Source organism: Xiphias gladius, chromosome 19 (genome assembly GCF_016859285.1).
Source record: "Xiphias gladius isolate SHS-SW01 ecotype Sanya breed wild chromosome 19, ASM1685928v1, whole genome shotgun sequence".
NCBI classification, from domain to species: Eukaryota; Metazoa; Chordata; class Actinopteri; order Istiophoriformes; family Xiphiidae; genus Xiphias; species Xiphias gladius.
The window spans coordinates 1,737,103-1,755,821 of record NC_053418.1 but is presented as its reverse complement, the minus strand read 5'-3'; the positions used below and the strand labels follow the sequence as shown (position 1 = coordinate 1,755,821).

General features: G+C 43.6%; 2 protein-coding genes across 4 annotated transcripts in view; one reads left to right on the top strand and one right to left on the bottom strand.

Annotated features, from left to right (window-relative positions):
- Positions 1–17,027, top strand: part of sh2d3cb (SH2 domain containing 3Cb) — a 33,865-nt gene extending 16,838 nt beyond the window's left edge. Inside the window, exons 4-12 of one of the 3 annotated variants that reach the window (XM_040155026.1) lie at positions 317–445; positions 1,843–2,237; positions 2,542–2,645; positions 10,684–11,114; positions 11,724–11,839; positions 12,133–12,304; positions 13,453–13,564; positions 13,681–13,887; positions 15,370–17,027. In XM_040155026.1, the coding sequence (XP_040010960.1) occupies positions 317–445; positions 1,843–2,237; positions 2,542–2,645; positions 10,684–11,114; positions 11,724–11,839; positions 12,133–12,304; positions 13,453–13,564; positions 13,681–13,887; positions 15,370–15,539 (1,836 nt within the window). In that variant the 3' untranslated portion in view covers positions 15,540–17,027. The remainder of the gene's footprint in view (positions 1–316; positions 446–1,842; positions 2,238–2,541; positions 2,646–10,683; positions 11,115–11,723; positions 11,840–12,132; positions 12,305–13,452; positions 13,565–13,680; positions 13,888–15,369) is intronic. The other 2 variants (XM_040155027.1, XM_040155028.1) reach the window with 2 other exon arrangements.
- Positions 4,331–9,935, bottom strand: LOC120805125 (UDP-glucuronosyltransferase 2A2-like). Its single transcript, XM_040155029.1, has 2 exons — positions 9,845–9,935; positions 4,331–6,469 (listed from the first exon to the last, which is right to left on the bottom strand). The coding sequence occupies exon 2, from the start codon at positions 6,453–6,455 to the stop codon at positions 4,875–4,877; it is 1,581 nt and encodes a 526-aa protein (XP_040010963.1). The 5' UTR covers positions 6,456–6,469; positions 9,845–9,935; the 3' UTR covers positions 4,331–4,874.
- Positions 17,028–18,719: the final 1,692 nt, after the last annotated feature.

The window sequence follows — 18,719 nt, the reverse complement described above, 5'->3', positions numbered from 1 at the left end:
ACACACATTCACACAGAAACGGAGCTGGGAAGGCTGCCGCTTGACTAGATTTACCCTCAGCGCTCCTTCTCTCGGCGGAGGAACATTTCAAGCAGCTTTTCTGAGGAAACACAAGAGTCTGGCTTGTCTTTTCCTGACGGCAGGAAAGTGGAAGGAAGCTGCAGAAATGCAGCAGACAGCGAAGACGCCTCTGCTGGGATTTAAACCCAAAGCCAGCAAAGGCTAGAAGTCCCTTCCCCTCCTGTTTGGTTTGGTTTGGTTTTTTTTGTTTTGTTTTGTTTTTTTGTCTGATTGTGCGCCTGTGATGCCCTTTAAGTTCTGCAAAGAGAAGTTCTGGTTGGAGCCGCCGTCGGAGAAACAGAGGAAGCAGCTGGAGGAGGAGCTGAAGCTGAGCGGCACAAACCTGAAGAGCCACGCCTGGTACCACGGACGCATCCCCTGGGAGGTCTGCCTCACACACGCACACACACACACACACACACACACACTTTGGAGGACGTTGCGTCGAGCTACAGTCATTGCCCGGAGGCCCACCTTAACCTTAGCCGTTGCCAATACGCGCCTACCCCCGGCCGCTCACCTGATCCTAACCAGAAACTGAAACCTAAGCCTCAGCCTCAAAAACTGAAACCTAGGCCTGAGCCCCGAATTTTAGCGTTTTACCATGTGAGGAAGCTAGCCACCACTACATCCAAAAATCACCTTGGTTCTGCTCAGGGTCAGGAAAGTACACAAAGCCAGGATCTTTGTAGGGGTTTTCAGGTTCTTACTGTTAAATTACGTGGTCGCTGTTTGGGTCATTTACCGCTTGAATGATTTGTACATTTGACAACCGGACCTAAAGTAAGAAAATTGGACCCAAACTTGTGTGGGATGAACGGCTTCTAATTCAACTTGAGTCTTTCATGAAGATAACATGTCTGAATGGTGTGTTTGAGCGGAGTAGAGTGTTTCCCCCCTAAAATCTCAGCAATTGGGGTCAGAAAAACCTTGTTCATTAAAAATCAAGAGTCATCAAATTTGTAAAAAATAAATAAAATAAAATTAAGTAGCGGCGGTAATACAGTAAACAGTTTTTATTTAGACAAATGATTGATTGGATACAGTCATCAGATTAAGAAGCAGGTGTAGCAGGATTCATGTAAATACCCTTTCGTTATCCTGCGATTCCTGATCGACGGGGCTTCTCTGTCTGAGAGTCTCCGCTACCAGAAGCCTTGACTGAATATTAAAATACCACAGCGTTGACATGAACGTATTACACATGCACAGCGCTAATCCTTCTGCGGGCAGCCGTGGCTCAGAGCTTAGAGAGACCAAGTTCAAATTGACACCGTGCCTACCTTCCCCATTTTGAAAAATGCATCGCCCCCTGCGTGACAGGAAAGAGCCTGCAGATATCGAATGTTTAGCGCAGCAGATGCAAAACCTTTTTGTGAACTGGAAATCTGACAGTCTGAGTTACTTTTATGTGGCTTTAGTAACAGTAAAGGGGCGATGGACTCAAAGCCCGTTCCGAGATGTGACTCATTCGCGCGCAAATTAATGTCACGTTGTTGTCGCAGTGGGTTGTGAGGACTCAAACAGAGTTTTTCTTAGCGTATAGGAAGCAAAGCCTCAACCAGAACCTAAACGTAACCTTAGAAATCCCCTCCAGGCAGGTGTAAGACGTGAAAATACTCTGCTTTGAATAACAATATGTTGCTGTTTCATTGCGACGTTCTCAGAAGCTCCGCCATCCCTTCGTCGGGGTGTATGAACTTTCTGTGAGAACAAGAGTATTTAGATGAAAGTGTCAGTTGGTAATTTCAATCACCAAGAGAGCTTGACATGTCTCCACAGATGTCAGAGAGCCTGGTGGTGAACCAGGGGGACTTCCTCATCAGAGACTCTCAGTCCAGTCAGGGCAGCTTTGTCCTCACCAGCCAATGGGAGCAGAGAAGTCTTCACTTCCTCATCAGGAAGACGGTGCTTCAGTCCAGTGAGACGTACACCCGGGTCCAGTACAGCCTGGAGGGCGAGGCCTTCGACTCCTTACCGGCCCTTGTTCACTTCTACGTGGGCAGCAGGGCGGCTCTAACCCGGTGGAGCGGAGCCCAGATTCACCGGCCCGTGAACAGGACGCTGCCCCTCTCCTGCCTGGAGACAGCCTTCTGCACCGCCGTCAGTCCGCCGTCCTGCCACCGAGGGCTGAAGAACAGCAGCGCGAGCGGAGAGGAGAGGGTCTGTCCGAGCAGGTGAGGTTTAACAAATTCACCCTCCTTCCTGTGACTGTTCTCCCTACTTAAATTTAGTTCGGGCAAATGCAGTGTCTCAGCTAGTGCGGAAAGTCCGGACACCGTGCTCTTCTCCCTTTTTGTACGATGTAGGACAAAACTTCATTTGGCAGCAACGTGATGCACAGACTTAACTTCCTCCTTATTATCGTTTTATTAGTCTGAGAAAGTAAACATGAGATACAAATCCAGAATGAAATACCGTTTCCTGTAGTCTGATAACCATCTGCCGTCTCCCTCTGTCTGTCCCTGTGTCTCCATGCAGCCCTTCCTCGCTCCGCCACAGGGAGGCAGATGTTACCAGAGAACAGGACAAGACCCTGCTGTTTGCCGGAGAATCCTCTCTCTCGGCTCCATACAGCCACGACAGTGAGTTTAACACCAAACCAAACTGGTGCTCTTTTCTGTGTGTGAGCCCGTTAATGACCGAGGACTGGGCAGTTGAGCGTTTGGGTGAGTCGCTTTAAAGTGATCCCCCAGGACACAGCAAGAGTCGAATCCTAAGCTCGCCCCTTTGCACCAGGTTTCACTTTGGCGGCCAGATAGATGCAAGATCTGCGTAGCTGGTGCACAGGTCATGGGATTATGGTAAAATACTTTGGGGTTTTTCGATATTATTCATTCCGTCTTTGTTAAATAGGGCCGTGGACATAAGGAAGTGGCTGATGTTATCAGTTGATTTGAGCTCGTCACAGATACTGTATGTCTCCACTGGTGTATGTGTCGGCTGATAAGCGACAAGATGCTGCGGTGCAGAAATATCAAAAGAGAAAACAGGGATTTAATGTTTACAGTAAACATGTGCTCACACCGCTGACACAGCTTCACCGAATCTTTGTTATAGTTCAAGGTAGTTTATTATGGTTATACGGGCGCTTTTTTATATATTCTTGTTACTTTAGTTGTTAAAATTCAGCTAAATGATATTTGCTGACAATGTCACTTTTTGATCAATCTATACGCCTCTATGAGAAGATCGCAGGAGAACGTTTTGTTTGCTGAGATTGTAACATAATACATTATCGTGAACATATTTTCCAAAACACTACGGACTCATTCAGTCCCATTCACATCCATACAGCTTCGACGCCCCCACCAGCCATAGTCTGTATGTGACGTGGAAATATTTGCTGGAAAAATATATAAACAATCATTCCGAATTACATTTTTAAAACACATACTGCGCTGTGTATCACATACTACATACGATATTTGATTCTCTGGAGACCTTTGCTACCCCCCCCTCGTTTCCTGTCTCTGTACACTCAAAATTATCTATTTTGACCAGCCTTGACCACCGACTCTTAAATAGGACCGTTGTTTTCCCAAAAACTGTCACCAACGTATGGTTTCAGTCACAGAGCATTAACTTCCTTTACCAAACTGTGAGGCACCCTCTGACGACCTTTGACCTAGGGCCTCCATGTAAACACAGCTCTACATATGTACACATACACCTCAAAACAAAAACAAAGAAAAACTAAATATATCATAGCCCATAATATCTCAACATAATAGAAAGTAAAAAGCTGTAAAACAGTCAGTGAATGTGAGAAATAAACAGAAACCGTAAACCTGAAACAAAACTTGTCCCACAAGTGCTATGATTACAATAACGCCAAAACTCGCGAGTGTAAGAAGAAACCAATAAGATGCTGTCCTGTTATAGTTGTTCTTCAAAGAAGAGAATTATAGAGTATTTTAATCTGTCACCATTTTATGGGATTTTTTTTAAAAACTGAGATAATACCCATTATCAAGGATTTACACAAAATGTTCTTGTCCTTGTGCCTTGATTTCCGGTAGACACGTAGAGTCGCGCGGCCTGTTGTTTCAGACAACTTTTCCGATGCAGCAAATACAACTTCTGAGTGTTATAAGAAATCATGAGGTGTTTGATGCAGAACTGGACAAAGCTGACACCATGCATAGCTGCGTGGGGAAACTGAGCATATTAATGAAATATTAGTTTCAAATACCTCTCAAAAATAAGATAAAACAAAAGTAAGAAAAAAAAGCTGTATAAAACAATTTTGTGCTAGTATGTTTATATACATATACAGAAGTACATATAAAATAATAAAATGTTGTCAGGAAATGATAAAGAACTTTTCATATGTGCTAAACAAAAAATTAGTTTTTATTCACAGCTTGCTTAAAATCATTATTAAGACAATCAACAATATTCAATAATCGCCCAACCTTAGTAACAGACAATAGCAGGTTACACTTTCCAGTTCTTGTAAAACGTATTTTATTTCATTTAAGTACGTACATTACTTTATGAGAATAAGAAATACATTCCCAATCCTGCAGTGTTACGAAATCCTTTATCCTTATTTGAAAATTATTTGCACATTTTTGAGATCTCCTGCTAACTAACAAACAGACAAATGAACAAACAGAACAGAAACACGACCTCCTTGGCTGAGATCATTAGACAATATGAGGATTGCGGTTGCATTCAGCTACACACTCGGTCATGTTAGGATACCAGTCAAAGACTGTTTGTACTGTGGTCATGACTCAAAAAACAGACTTGGTTGTTTTTTTTGTTTTTTTTCGAGAAATCCGGATCCAAAAACCCAGCTAGCTTCATCATTCCTTTTTGACTTTGCTTCTAGAAAACACTCTCCGCCACAAAAACTTTATTGCAGATATAAAAACAGTAAATACTAGCAAACTAACCGCCAGCAGAAATGCCATCACATCAATTGAGTAGTATTGGATCCTGGACATCTTATAAGACTCTGTCCTTAAGTGTGGAGCTCCCTTGTGCCTCATGACAAACTCAATCCAAAATATGGCACGGTCCAGTGGTTTCATGGGCTGATCTCTGTGCAGGTTGGACAGCATCTTCATCTTCTCCCTGTAGCTTGGTTGATAGAGTACCTCTTTGAGCGCCTCCAGGAAGTTGTCTTTGTTCACAGTTGCAATGTCCAGGACTTTGGCCACACCTCTTACTTTCATCCTGAAGAAGTTGTCAGGCTGGTCAAACATGAGGGGCAGGCCGACCAGGGGGACACCGTGGTAGATGGCTTCCTGTATTCCATTTGTGCCTCCATGGGCCACAAACACTCGGGTCTTGGGGTGACCCAGGAGGTCATTTTGAGGCAGCCAGTCCAAGAGTAATGTGTTGTTGCCAAGGGTTGATGGACGTTTGCCTTGGTGCCTCCAGATCACTTTCTGAGGAAGTTGGGCAAAAGCAGCTGCAATGTCCTCAGCAATGTCCTCAGGAAGTTTTGCCACCAGGGTTCCCAGCGTCATAACAATGATGCCATGTTCACCAGAGCTCTGAACAAAATCTTCTAGTTCTTTGGAAAGGGGCTTGGAGTTCTTGCACTGAAATCCTGACATGTAGATGATGTTTGGCATTGTGGGTCGTGGGAAATCAAAGGTAAAATCGTTCCTCATCAGCCAGATATCTGCCGCTTGGAACAGCTCCATGTAATGTACGTCAGATCCAAAATAACGATGGACAAATGGTTTGTAGTTTGGGTCTATGACGTACCAAATTTGAAAACGTGTAAAAAAATAGTAAAGGACGTTCTTAACTCGCTGTGTAAATGTCATCTTGTCACTTAGCTGTGTCCCTGATAATGGGACATAGGAGACTGGGGTTGGTGCAATTGTATTATGGCCCTCATCCTGAATAATCCACCTTACATTATAGACAAGTGGAAGACCCAAATGGTGACCCAGAAGCACACCTCCACCAATTGCAGGGTCTGTCAGAACCAAATCATATTTGGCATCGCGGAGGCTCTGCATTAGTTTGGTATTCTCAAACATCTCCCCCACCATTTGAAGCACTTGCTTATGTATCTGATAGAATTGGGTCATCAGTTCATACTCCATAGAAATGCGAATCCAAAGTGAAGCACCTTCCCGCCGAAGGTTCAGTAATGAGGTTATGAATGACCCAAAGCATTCCGCATCAAAACCAGCAGAGGAATTTATAGTGATGGACTTGTAGTGAGGGGACTCGGGCTTGATGTACCAGGTGTCTAATGGCCGCAACACTGTGATTTCATGGCCTCTGGAGTGAAGCTCTTCAATGATGACTTTCATGTTGATCCAGTGGCTTCCATCTACAGGAAACACCAAGACTTTCCCTCCATTTACCAAGGGTGAAGAGCAGATCAGCACTGCAAGTGTCACCAAGGTTGATTGGTACATTTCTGAAAGAGATTCTGACAAGAGATGTAAGGATGTAAGATCTGTCCTTCTTAACATAGCTTTACAGTTGTCAAGTTCAAGAGTATGCATCAAATTAACAAACAACTGAACATAAAGAACAGTGTTGTGTAATTTCAGCTACTTCATAGTTTTAGACATGTTAGTGCCGACTGTCAGCGGTCCTCTTAGATATGATTGATATTTTACTGAGAGACTAAGGTTTCAGTCTGGAAAACAACCACAAAAGAATAATTGAGCCCGCCCACTAGGAGATGGACTCATCTGCAAACTCTAGTTGGTGGTTTAGATAAAGACGTGACTGGCCATCTGGCAAAAGTCACAAACCTTGTGAAGATACTCTGATGTCCTCTAATCTACAGGTGTAGTTGTTCACAAGGTTCGGGACCTTTGCAAGACCCCCTCATTCCCTCAAATTCTGTGATCAAATGGGCCTGTAATCTGGAAGCTGGACCTATTTGAAAACTCTGGTTTGTGGTTTAGATGTGAATTGCCATGAGGCAGAGGTCTTGAACCTTATGAAGACCTAAAACTGTAGATAGCATTATTTAAAAAAAATTATATTGTATTAGAAACATTTATATAAGAAACACAAGCTGTAGTTATTTGCAAGGGTTTGCTCATAGGTTAGCTAAAGATGTTGAATATTTTCACAAGGTTCAGGACCTTTGAGGGATGGCAAGTCGGCGTATCATTTTACCAACTAACCAGATTTTGTGAGCAGGCCAACCTCTGCATGATAGGCTCAATTGATCCCTAGAAGTTTGGTTTTGCAAGACTATCAGACATATTCAAGAGGACTGTTCATAGTCCAAGCAAACTTGAGTTTCCAAAAAAAACAACCTTATTTTTAATTGTGAAACTCAATATCTAAGTTGATGCTAGTCAAATGAAAGGGGCACTAATCTAATCACGTGTAAAAGGCTGGATATACTGCAAAATGGATGTGGATAGCAGACATGCATGTGGTTCTGTTTATACTATATTTATATTTATATTTACTCACTTGTCAGACACTTTTATCCAAAGCGACTTATGAGTGAGGGACAACACTCGTGCTTCAGTACAGTAGGAGACCTTGGAGTAAGTACTTAATACTAAACCTCAGTGCAAGGAGATGGCAATGCCAGACGACATTCCTTGGAAAAAAGCAGTGGCTGAGAAGGAGCATAAGCCTGTACGATTGAGCCCAAGCAGATCGGCGCGGTCATTCTGTAGGCGAGCATTAGTGACTTGGTTTTGATTCAGGGTGGCCATGGGTAGTCAGTGGATCTCAATGAGCAGTGAAATGACATTTGCCCTTTTAGGCAGATCGAAAACTAGATGTGAATTCTGCATAATCTGTAAGGGTTTCACTGTGCATGAAGGGAGACCCGCTAGAAGGGCATTGCAGTAGTTTAGACGAGAGATAACCATGGCCTGCACCAAGAGTTAGGTGGCATAGTGAGTCAGGTAAGGCGTGATTTTTCTTATGTTGTATAGTGCAAAGCGGCATGACTGGGAGACATACGTAGCATGGTCACCGAAGGATATCTGGTCATAATCATGACACCCAGGTTTCTTGCAACCTTGGTTGGGGTGAGAGATGAAGAGGCAATTTTGATGATGATATTGTGATGGTGAGATTGATTGGCAGGGATGACTAATAGTTCAGACTTAACTGAAGGTGGCATTCCTTCATCCATGTGCATATGTCTGAGAGACAAGCTGAGATCCGCACTGAGACTCTGGGGTCAGCTGGTGGGAAGGTATAGTTGCGTGTCATCTGCATAGCTGTCATATAAGAATCCATGTGATTGGATAATCGGACCCAAGGAGGTGGCGTATATTGCAAAGAGAAGGAGCCCCAGCACTGAGCGTTGGGGCACCCTAGTGGGGAGGTGATGGGATATGGACATTTGTTCTTGCCATGACACATTGAAAGAAAGCCCAGTGAGGTAGGATTCAAACCAAGAATGTGCTTGGCCTGGGATTCCCATATCGGAGAGTTCGGTGGAGTTGCTGCTTTTAAAGCCTGACCAATTTGGATCAAGGAGGGCGCTCTATGAGAAGAATTCTGAGACCTGTTTGAAAAGCACCCATTCGATAGCCTTAGATAAGAATGGAAGTAATGACAAAGGCCGATTGTCTTGGGCAGGGTCGAGTGAAGGCTTTTTTAACAGAGGTGTTACCCGAGCCTGTTTGAATGCAGTTGGAAAAGTTCCTGAAGCCAGTGAAGCCTTTATCATGTGTAACTGCTGGCACAGTGGTGGGAGATATGGCCTGGAGGTTGGCAGTAATGTCTACTCACAGTTGACAGCAAAGACAGTCTATTAAAAGTTTCATTAACATGCAGCCAAAACAAACCTGATACCCACTACTACAAGTCTTTCTACAGAGGATTTTCATTATTTTTTTTAGGGGAAATCTGGCACACTGCTCCACTACTTATGTAACTCCCAGATTCCCTGCAGCTCAATCACAGTTTTTCCTGATTGCATAACTACCACTGCCACTAAATCCTACAGGGTTTAGAAAAAGCTGTTTTTAGTAGATGTTCCCTCTCTCAGGTTTCACAGCTTTGTGTTCATTTTAATGAGTCTTCCAGTAATGATGAGTGTCAAACTATAAAGGGGCTGGCTTTTGGATTTACAAGGTCAAAGTTTGAAGGAGCTTTTACATATTCTGCTCACAAGAGTTGGAAACAAAAGTGTTTAAAGTGTGAAGCTTTGCCCTTCACAATGTGATTCAAAGATGTTATAAGTAATAATGATAAAAATGTTATTTTATGGCATTTTTAAATAATGTATATACATAAAAGTAAAACTAGGTAAAAGTCTATGAACAACAGTACCTGGAGAGTAGGACTTTGAAATAGTAATGGTTTTTGAAGTTGACTTTTCTTAGCTAAAATTAACACAATTTATATTTTTTTTATAAATTCTAATAGTTTTTTTGGAGACATGGGCGTTGAGAGCAATGCATTAAATAGCCAAGACTACCTGTAAAAAAAAAAAAAAAAAAAAAAAGTGCATGTTCTTTCTGAAAGCAGGAAGAAAAAGTCTGACCCTGTCTTACCCTTGTGGTGTTGCTACATTTCTGCCAACATAAAAAAATATTAGATAATTTTGTGAGCTTGACAGGCATCTGTTTCCTCAGTCTTTCCTCTGTGCTCTTGCTTTAATTGCATAGAACATCTTTTGTGGGTTTACGTATCAAAACTTCTAAACTTTTGATTTTCTTCTCACAGCTGAACTTTAGGAATACCGTAATTGTGAATGAAACAACTGCACTGAAACATCAGCTTTACATTAACCTACCAGCAGCCTAAACGCTGTTTTAGTTTCTACACACTCCTTTCCTTGTCTCGATTGTTTGATCTAAACACTTACGAGAGCGTCCCGGTCAGCAGATTTCAGACATCAACACGAGCTTGCATCCAGCCACCCTCACAGCAGCTGACAGACTCACTCACTGCCATTCAGCTTTGATGGTCAAAGTAGCTTGGAGGGCATTGGGGGGGACTGGCCAAAGTCCAGAGTGTGTTTCATAAGCAGCAGCACCAGTAACAGGTTAGGGGAAGGGAATCAGAGAGGGAGGCTCTCACGACGAATTTTGAGCTTGAACTTTAGATATTCAAGCATAATATAATAACTAGAAAGGCGCTCAGTCGAGTGCAGACCTCTGCCAAGGCCACAGTCAAATAAAATTAATAGTAAATGATCCGGATTTGTCCCAAAATTGAATTGGTTCTTCCCTGGCCAATGCCCTGTCCTTCCACCAAGTTCGGTGCAAACCGGTTCAGTACTTTTTGTGTAATCCTGCTAAAAAACAAACCAACAAAAGGACACGGGTGAAAACATAACCTTTACTACGCTTTGAATGTGTAAATACCTATGTTGCCCCAAATACTCACCAGAGCACCAAATATGAATTAATCTGCCACGATTTCCTCCCGTCTGTTTGCTAAAAACTAGTCCAACTGTTTTGGGAAATTACTGAGCCCTTTTCTAAAAAATGAAACTGTATTCTTGTGAACTTTTCAAAAAAATATTTATCTCTTTAAGTAGGAATCGCTGGTCATTTTTTAACTGCCTTTCCGGAAAAGTGACGAATACCGTAATAATTTAAAGGGCCCACAGAGGAGCTGGTCTTTGAAAAAGTGAACTTAAACATTTTGATACTATAGCTGATAAGTATCCTTCTTTATCCTCTCTTCTTCTATCTCCAGCCCCCCAGTCCAGAAGCCCGTTCCTCTCCAGGCGCTCGGACACCGCCCCACTCATGTCCTCCCTGAACTGCACCCTCCGCGGAGAGAGTAACCACAGACCCCAGCCTCATCTGAACCATGACTCCCCCCCGTCTGATACAGATGGAAGCTGCTACACGGAGCTGTACCCCAGCCCTCAGAGCTATGTGGAGAGGCTGCAGGTGGAGGAAGGGTCCGTGGGCGTCGATCCGCTGAGGGTGGGGGACGGGGATGTGTACTTCCCACCGGTGGTGGAGACGGTTTCTTCTTTCAAACCGAGCAGGTACGAGTCACTGCTGATGCCCACGGAGAATAAGCCTTTGGAGGTGGGCATTCTGCGGAGGGTGAAGGAGCTCCTGGCCGAGATCGACCCCAGGACGGCGGCAAAACATATCACCAAGGCTGACTGCATGGTACCGTTTAAAGCTGCTCTAATCAATATAAATGTTTTTTTTTTTTTATTAACAATCACTAAAGTATTCATAATGTGAAAAAAGAGTCACTCGTGAAAGATTAGCAAAAGATTTTCACCTTATAATTTCCCCTCAGCTCTGCAGAGCGTTTTAGCTTCCTCCGCTTCTTTAACGTTATGGCCATCACAACTTCACCTGTTTGTTCCAGTCTCACCACGTTTAGCATTTCCCGGTGGTAGCAGACAGCTGTTTTTCACCCATTGGCCGTTACAACTTAACTATAAGGTGATAATGTATCAATGTTGGGCTTTAATGCACGTTTTTAACTCTTAGCCTATGCGCAGGAGAACACTGTAAAGTAGGTGATGACATGGTGAGGTGTTCTGATATGAGAAAAACATGGATATGGCTTATGTAAGGACACCTCAGAGTGCTTTTTTTTTATATACAACTGCTATTAACTAAAGAAACACATCACACACACATTACACAAGTCTACACGGGATACACGTGGGTCACTGGGCATTGAATCGCCCGCCAAATATCGAGACAAACACACACACACGCACGCAGGATTAATCCAACATTCATGTATCTGTGTTTCCCCAGGTGGCCAGAATTTTGGAGGTGACTCCGGAGATGCAAAGGATGATGGGAGTTAGCTCTGGGATGGAGCTGCTCACGTTGCCACATGGCCAGCAGCTGAGACTGGACCTGCTGGAGAGGTGAGTCAGGACTCAGAGGTCCTTCACGGTCCCTACAGTCCACACAGGCACGCACAGTGGTGTGACAGACTGGTGATTCTTTTACATCATAGACGATCTGAGTACAGAGCGCGGCTTGAAGAGAGCCCCCAATATATATATATATATATATATATATATATATATATATATATATATATATATACACACACATATATTTTTGTGTCATTCTTCAGGGCTGATGTGATGATATGATTGTGACATGAGCTAACCTTTAAAGTTGGCGTCTCTCCCGTCTCTCCACGCTGCCGCAGGTTCCAGACCATGGCGACCATGTTGGCCGTGGATGTGCTGGGCTGCACGGGGACGAACGAGGAGCGGGCTGGTCTGATCCATAAAATCATCCAAATCGCCGCCGAGCTCAAGAGCACCATGGGCAACATGTTCGGTTTCGCTGCGGTGATGAGAGCCTTGGAGCTGCCGCAGGTAAACGTGCACCACACAGACCGGAGATATGCCGACGTTTCTTTTCAAGTTCTTTTTGCTTTTTGTGGACAGAGATAGTGGAGACGGATGGGAAACGTGAGGAGAGAGAGGCCGCTTCCTATATGATAACAAACGAGGTCGGAGTTGAGAGATTAACATTATGTTTCATAAAAAGTGATAACATTGGTGATCATTACCGCCTTAGTCACACATCTGCAGTGTAACCCCCTACCTACTGTACATAAAAGATAGTGAGCACTGCTTTACGCTGACAGTAGTAGTATAAGTATATAAGCCGTCTCTTTATTACAGGAATCACTCTGTCTGTGGCTGTATGCGCCATTTACGTGGAATTTAAAGTTTGTATTCAAAAGGTGGTCTTTTACATTTAAATGCTGTATATTAGGATTCTTTACTCCTTTACATTACATGTCAGCAGATCATGTCGCATAAAATTGATCTTTCTAAATTTAATTTTCCATGTCATTAAAAAATCAAAACCAAGAGAAAGATGTCAAATACCAAAACTAAAAATGATCTTTGTACATGTTCAGTATCTTGGTCATTTTATTGTGTGTGGCTGAAATAAACATAACACTGGGTCGAATTCTGATACAGATTTTTTCCCTTCCAGACTTACAACCAAATAAACGTCTTATACCCAATATCCGAATGTAGCTAAAACATTTTAGCTTGACCGCTGAGGTGGGCTAAATTGAACTGTCATACTTCCAGAGGTTTTTCTCAGTCGAAGTGCAACTGGAAGTTTAAAACAGTCACATCTGGACAGCGGCAAACTTCAGAACTGGGGGGCCAGACTGGGGCACACTTTTAAAGAATGGGGGACTCAAGTTTAAAACCCTGGGTCCGGTGTCTCTCTGTAGGTATTTAATTGAGTCTCCAAGAAGAAATGTTAGCAGTCGGTACATACACAAGCTCTGGTCCAGATGTCCTGGGCCTGTGGATGGTCGTAATAAATCCACGATACTAATAAACCAACTACCTTTCATCTTCTGACTGTGGCTGGGGGGGCACCACAGGGGACCGGTCACATTCAAGGGGATGATTGTGTCCACCCCTCTGGCCTCGTTCCCGCATCTGGTGAACCATTACGGCCATGTTTTATTGCTGTTTTTTCCGTCTGTCAGGTGTCCCGTCTGGAGCAGACCTGGATGGCGCTACGACAGCGACACACAGAGGGCGCTATTCTCTACGAGAAAACTCTGAGGCCGTTTATGAAGAGTCTGAACGACGGGAGAGGTAGAGGTCCCACCGCACAGCACACCACATGCTTCGAGCACTGGAAAACATGGTTATATAGTGACTCCTGTTGGTCCTTTTGTAGAACACACCTTTCCTCTGTCTCTGTCCTCCAGAAAGCTGTGCACTGTCCAACACCACCTTCCCCCACATCCTGCCCCTCCTGTCTCTGCTGGAGAAGAGTGCTGCGGTGGGTGAGGGGACGGAGCCTTGGGAGACGGTGGAAGCCGGTGTGGACGTGGTCATGTTCCACCTGGGGGCGGCGAGGACCGTCGCACAGCTGGGCGGAATCTACCGATCCAACGCCGAGAGCAAACTGCAAGGTGGGAGAGGTCAGGAGAGGACGAACTCAGAGCTGTAGATCAACATTTGTCAGATGGACGTTAGAACTACACTACTGTCGATAACCAGAGAAAAAAGTGACAAGTGAATTAAAGCAGTCCATAGTGCTCCGGCTGCGCTGGTGACCCAGTTCACATTAGTACGACAGTCGAGTTAATGTCCAGTAAGATGTGTTTTAGCAGATAGTGACGCAACACAACAGAAGGAAAATGGGGTCTTTGTTGCGTTTCGTCACTTGCACTGATGACAGATTGATCACTTTACCTGGTGAAATCTGAAAGCCGTTGAAATTTGAAACTTTTTTTCTCGTCCACATCTTTTTTCTTCACTCTCCCACTGGCCGTGCCGCTGAATGAATATAAAAAGACCACATTTTCTTTAGATCGTTTAGAAAAAAACAACTTTCCAACTTTTACCATGGTGGTCTCGAAGAGACCCTGTTGGTAGGAATGAATGGATTGAAATCAACACATAGACTGCACCAATTTTCACCACGATTGTCTCATGGTGTTCTACATACGCTGCAGTAAGATGGAGGAGTATTTCCTCAATCTGCTTGTAGGTGATTTCTTAACTCAAGTGAATGACTCAACGTCGGCTTTGAGTAGAAGTTTAAACTGTTAAGTTTACTCGGCCAGCTGCTGACATTTTGGGCAAATTAAGATTTGTGGGGAAAGTTTACCGCTGCTGTTTGTCCTTTAGGTGCTTTAAGTGACAGCAAAACCAATTTTTGATCTTACGAAGACTAATTTAGCATTTTGTTGTTGCATTCGATCATAGTTATCTTTTTTTTTTTTAACAAGAATAAAAAAAAATGTGGCCTCTATCCTGTTTGGAAACAAAAACTCATCTTTGCTCCTGAAATGACATTTATCGCACAGTATTTTCCTTTTTTTTGGCACCACCCAGACTTCTGAATCTGGTTTCTTTAGTACATGAAGATGATAAAAGACCAGGGATAAAGTCAGAGGATACAGTAGGAATCTAGAAACAAATACGGTAACACTTGAGTCCCCCCATTTATAAGCAGCATTTACACTTTTACTAAATGGTTATAACACGCTATAATGTAGTTATAAGAAGCTTTAAGGACATTTGAAGGGTTTATTAAAGAACAATATTAGTCAGCTATTCTAACTTCAATGAGACGTGTATTATTACTACTCTGTTTTACAGTATTGTCATTCTTCATCTGTTCATCCAGCAGCCTCTGCTTATGTGTGTCTAAAGGGGGGAGTTAGAGTTGTTAACAGATACATTAATAAACACTGAGATCTGCTTACAGCTACATTATAGTCTGTTATAAACCAGACTGCTTATAAATGCTAAATAGTGGGACTTAAAAGTCAAGTGTTACCACAAATCTGAACTCCTGACCTCAAAGGGCTACCGAGGTCTTCTGTTTTCTCACTACGCTGCTCTGCTGTTGGTTCTGATGAGATGCTGTGACGGTGATGTTGCAGGTTTCCAGGAGCAGGCCGAGGTCCAGGAGCTCTTCCTGACCGACTTCCAGATGAGGCTGCTGTGGGGTAGCAGGGGAGCCACGGAGAACCAGGGTCTGCGATACGGCAAGTTTGACCAGGTGCTGACCGCCTTGTCCAACAAGCTGGAGCCGCCTGTCAGATCGCTCTGACCCGAGAGCTGTTTTTAACAACTGTTTGTCCAGGATGAGTCCCGTCATATTCTCATTCCTCCATGGGACGGTCTGTCGGACATTGAGCAGCTCCTCCTAGTAGCTGGAGCTCTGATGCTTTGCTCAAAGGCAGCCGGAAGGTCGTTAAAAAGGTGATGGCGTCCAAAAGAGGAAGCCTCCGGCCACAAACAGGCTTCATAAGCATTTAGACTCTGGGCATGTAGAGCAGACTCAAAGAGTACACATCCCTTGTCAGTCAAGATCTGCCCAGATGCAACAGACAGACACTTGAAAGGTGAAACAAACGTTCCACCTGGTTCTCTGCAGCTTGCTGGGATTCAGATTCCTGATCAAAAGCACTCCAGCAGGATGAATGTTGGCCTCAGAGTGCTAAATGCTAGGTGGTTAATTTCTCGCTCTCTCTCTCTCTGACTCAGGGCAGAGTGAAGCTCAGATTTTACGACTCTCTCTCAAAGTCTGAGCTGTTGACAAGAATTATGAGTTTGGAACGAACCACTGGATGCAGGGTGGTGGAGCCACTGGGAGAACGTGGCACTACAGGACCCTGATACGGACTGCAATTATACAGCGCTTTTCTCGTCTTATCCACCACTCAAAGCGCTTTACACTACATGCCACATTCACCCGTTCACACACACACGCACACTGAGGCCAAAGCCATCAGGGCAATTTGGGGATCGGTATCTTGCCCAAAGACGCTTTGACACGCGGACTGTAGGAGCCGGGGATCGAACCACCGCCCTTGTGGTTAGCGGACCTGAACTGGGGACTTGTACCACTTTAATGTTTCAAAGTGCCTGGGTCAGAAATCAGCATGTAATCCCGCCAGCATCTTTTATTTAAAATGCTTAGGTGTAAATGTGAACATAAGGCGTCAGTGTAAATATGTGGTACTGTGCCAGGTTCTGTTGCCTTATCGTGCTTTTGTTCTGCAGCAGAAAAAAAAAAAAGTCCGTCACAAGAAGCCTGTGATGAGGCTGAGCCTCAGTCTGTTACATTCATGTATAGAAATGTTTTTATGTCTGCCTGAAGGCTGGACCTTCCCTAAACCTACAAATGCACCAGCTGTATGGCATCGTTTAACATTGTATAACCCAATATTAGAAGAATGTTGTATCTACATTTCTACAGTTGCAGTTTTTGTATGATGTTTATTCTAATGTGTTAATTATTAGGATTTTCTAATTTGAAGAGAATATTTAATGTAATCTGGGATGAGATTACACTCAGTGCCGGGGTCAGTTCAGTCAGTTCAGAACTTTCGTTTTCTTTTTTTAAACATCTTCTTTCTCATTGTTTCCATTATCACTCACACTGTTATCTCACATTATCACTGAGTGAAATGGAATGAAAACAGTGAACTGAGAGTGAACTGACCGTAACCACACAGGTGCAGAACATTTCTATTACCTTACATAGTATTAATGTCTAATATTTATCTGAAATGTAAATAAACATGTTTACCTCACCGTCAAGCCAGTTTATTGGACCCATCTGTCAGTTACAAGTCTGATGCTCATTTCTGGACCTCCGCCGAAGCGAACGCGGATCTCTTAATGTTCTTCAGGGTTTTGTGAAATTTGAGGTCACAGCGAGACGTGTTTTGGTGCAACATGGTGTAATCACAAATGCATCTGTGAAGGAGCGGTAAGTATAGAACTAAACGTTTCGAAACTCAGGTCACACCAAAGACTACGGACTTCTATATACATGGTGTGGCTGAAATTATTGGTATCCTTCATCTTTAAAAGAAAAAACACAATTTTCTCTGAAATAATTTAAAACTGGTTTTGATTTCCGACGTACCATTTTGTTTTAAATAATAAAACAAATGAAAATGGCATTGAAAAAAAATACTGGGCCCTTCAACCTAATATTTTGTAGCACGGCCCTTTTGAGGCAATCAGTGTAATCGTGTGCTTTCCGTAGCTCCTAGTGAGACTTCTACACTTCTCGGCTGGTAGTTTGGCCGAACTCTCCTTGATCAAACTGCTCCAGTTCTCTAAGGTCTGAGGGGATCCTTCTCCCATCTGTGAGTTTTCAGGTCTCTCCATAGACGGCCAACTGAATTAAGATCGGGACTCGTAGCAGACCAGTTCAGAACAGTCCAGTGTTTTTCCTCTCACCCATTCCTGGGTGTTGGAGGAGCCATGACCCGGAGCTGAGACAGAGCCCTCTGACCCTGAGCAGTATGTTTCCCCCCAGAAGGCCTTGAGAAGCTTCTGATTTCATTGGCTGCCTGTGCCAGACGCGGCAAAGCAACCCTCAAACACACCCGGGCCTCCTCCATGTTTGACAGTGGGGATTCCGTTCTTTTCTTTGAAAGTTTCATGTTTTCTCCAGGGGACACACAGCTGATGTGACCAGAAAGCTCTAATTTTGCTTCATCTGTCCGCGGGACATTTTCCCACAAGCACTGTGGCTCGTCAACGCGCATTTTGGATAACTCCGGCAACTTTTTTATGTTTCTCTTTCAAAAGTGGGGTCCTCCCGGGTCCTCCTCCATGGAGCCCACTTTCATTCAGAAAGCGGTGTATGGTGCAACTGGACGCTGTTGTACCTTGATCTTGGAGGTCAGCTTGTATCCGTTGTGAAGTTTTCATTGATGTTTTTTCCACCATTCGAACAGTTTTCCTCTTGCAGCCACGTCTGGTAGCTGCGGACCCCTGGACCTTAAACCTCTTAATAATATTAGCAGCTGTGGTCACAGGGACCTTACGCCGCTTGGACATGGTCTTCTGGCCGTCACCTTGACCATGCTGGACAACTCTTTTTTCTTTCTCTTGTCCATGTTCAGCGTGTTGTACACAGTGATAACACACAACAGAATAAGGACTTTTTTTTCCGTTTAAATGGACTGAATGACTGATTATAAGATTGAAAACACTTCTGATACTAGCTGAAGACAATTGTCTGTTAGAAATATCACTACAATCCACATATTTATCGCCACTTCTAACAGGAACCAATCATTTTGTCCTGGACATTTTAGAAGATCTTTGTAGAATTAAGAAGAATTCAGCTCTTTTCACAGCTTCTTTGTTTTATTCTCTGGCAAACCAGAGGCATGCATGACAAAAGAGCTCATATATATATAGAGAGCTCATATATATCTATCTATCTATCTATATATATCGATATAGATATAGATATATATCT

What these genes read in the sequence shown, in the direction of transcription:
- LOC120805125 (XM_040155029.1), bottom strand. Translation starts at nt 6,455, where the DNA reads ATGTACCAATCAACCTTGGTGACACTTGCAGTGCTGATCTGCTCTTCA.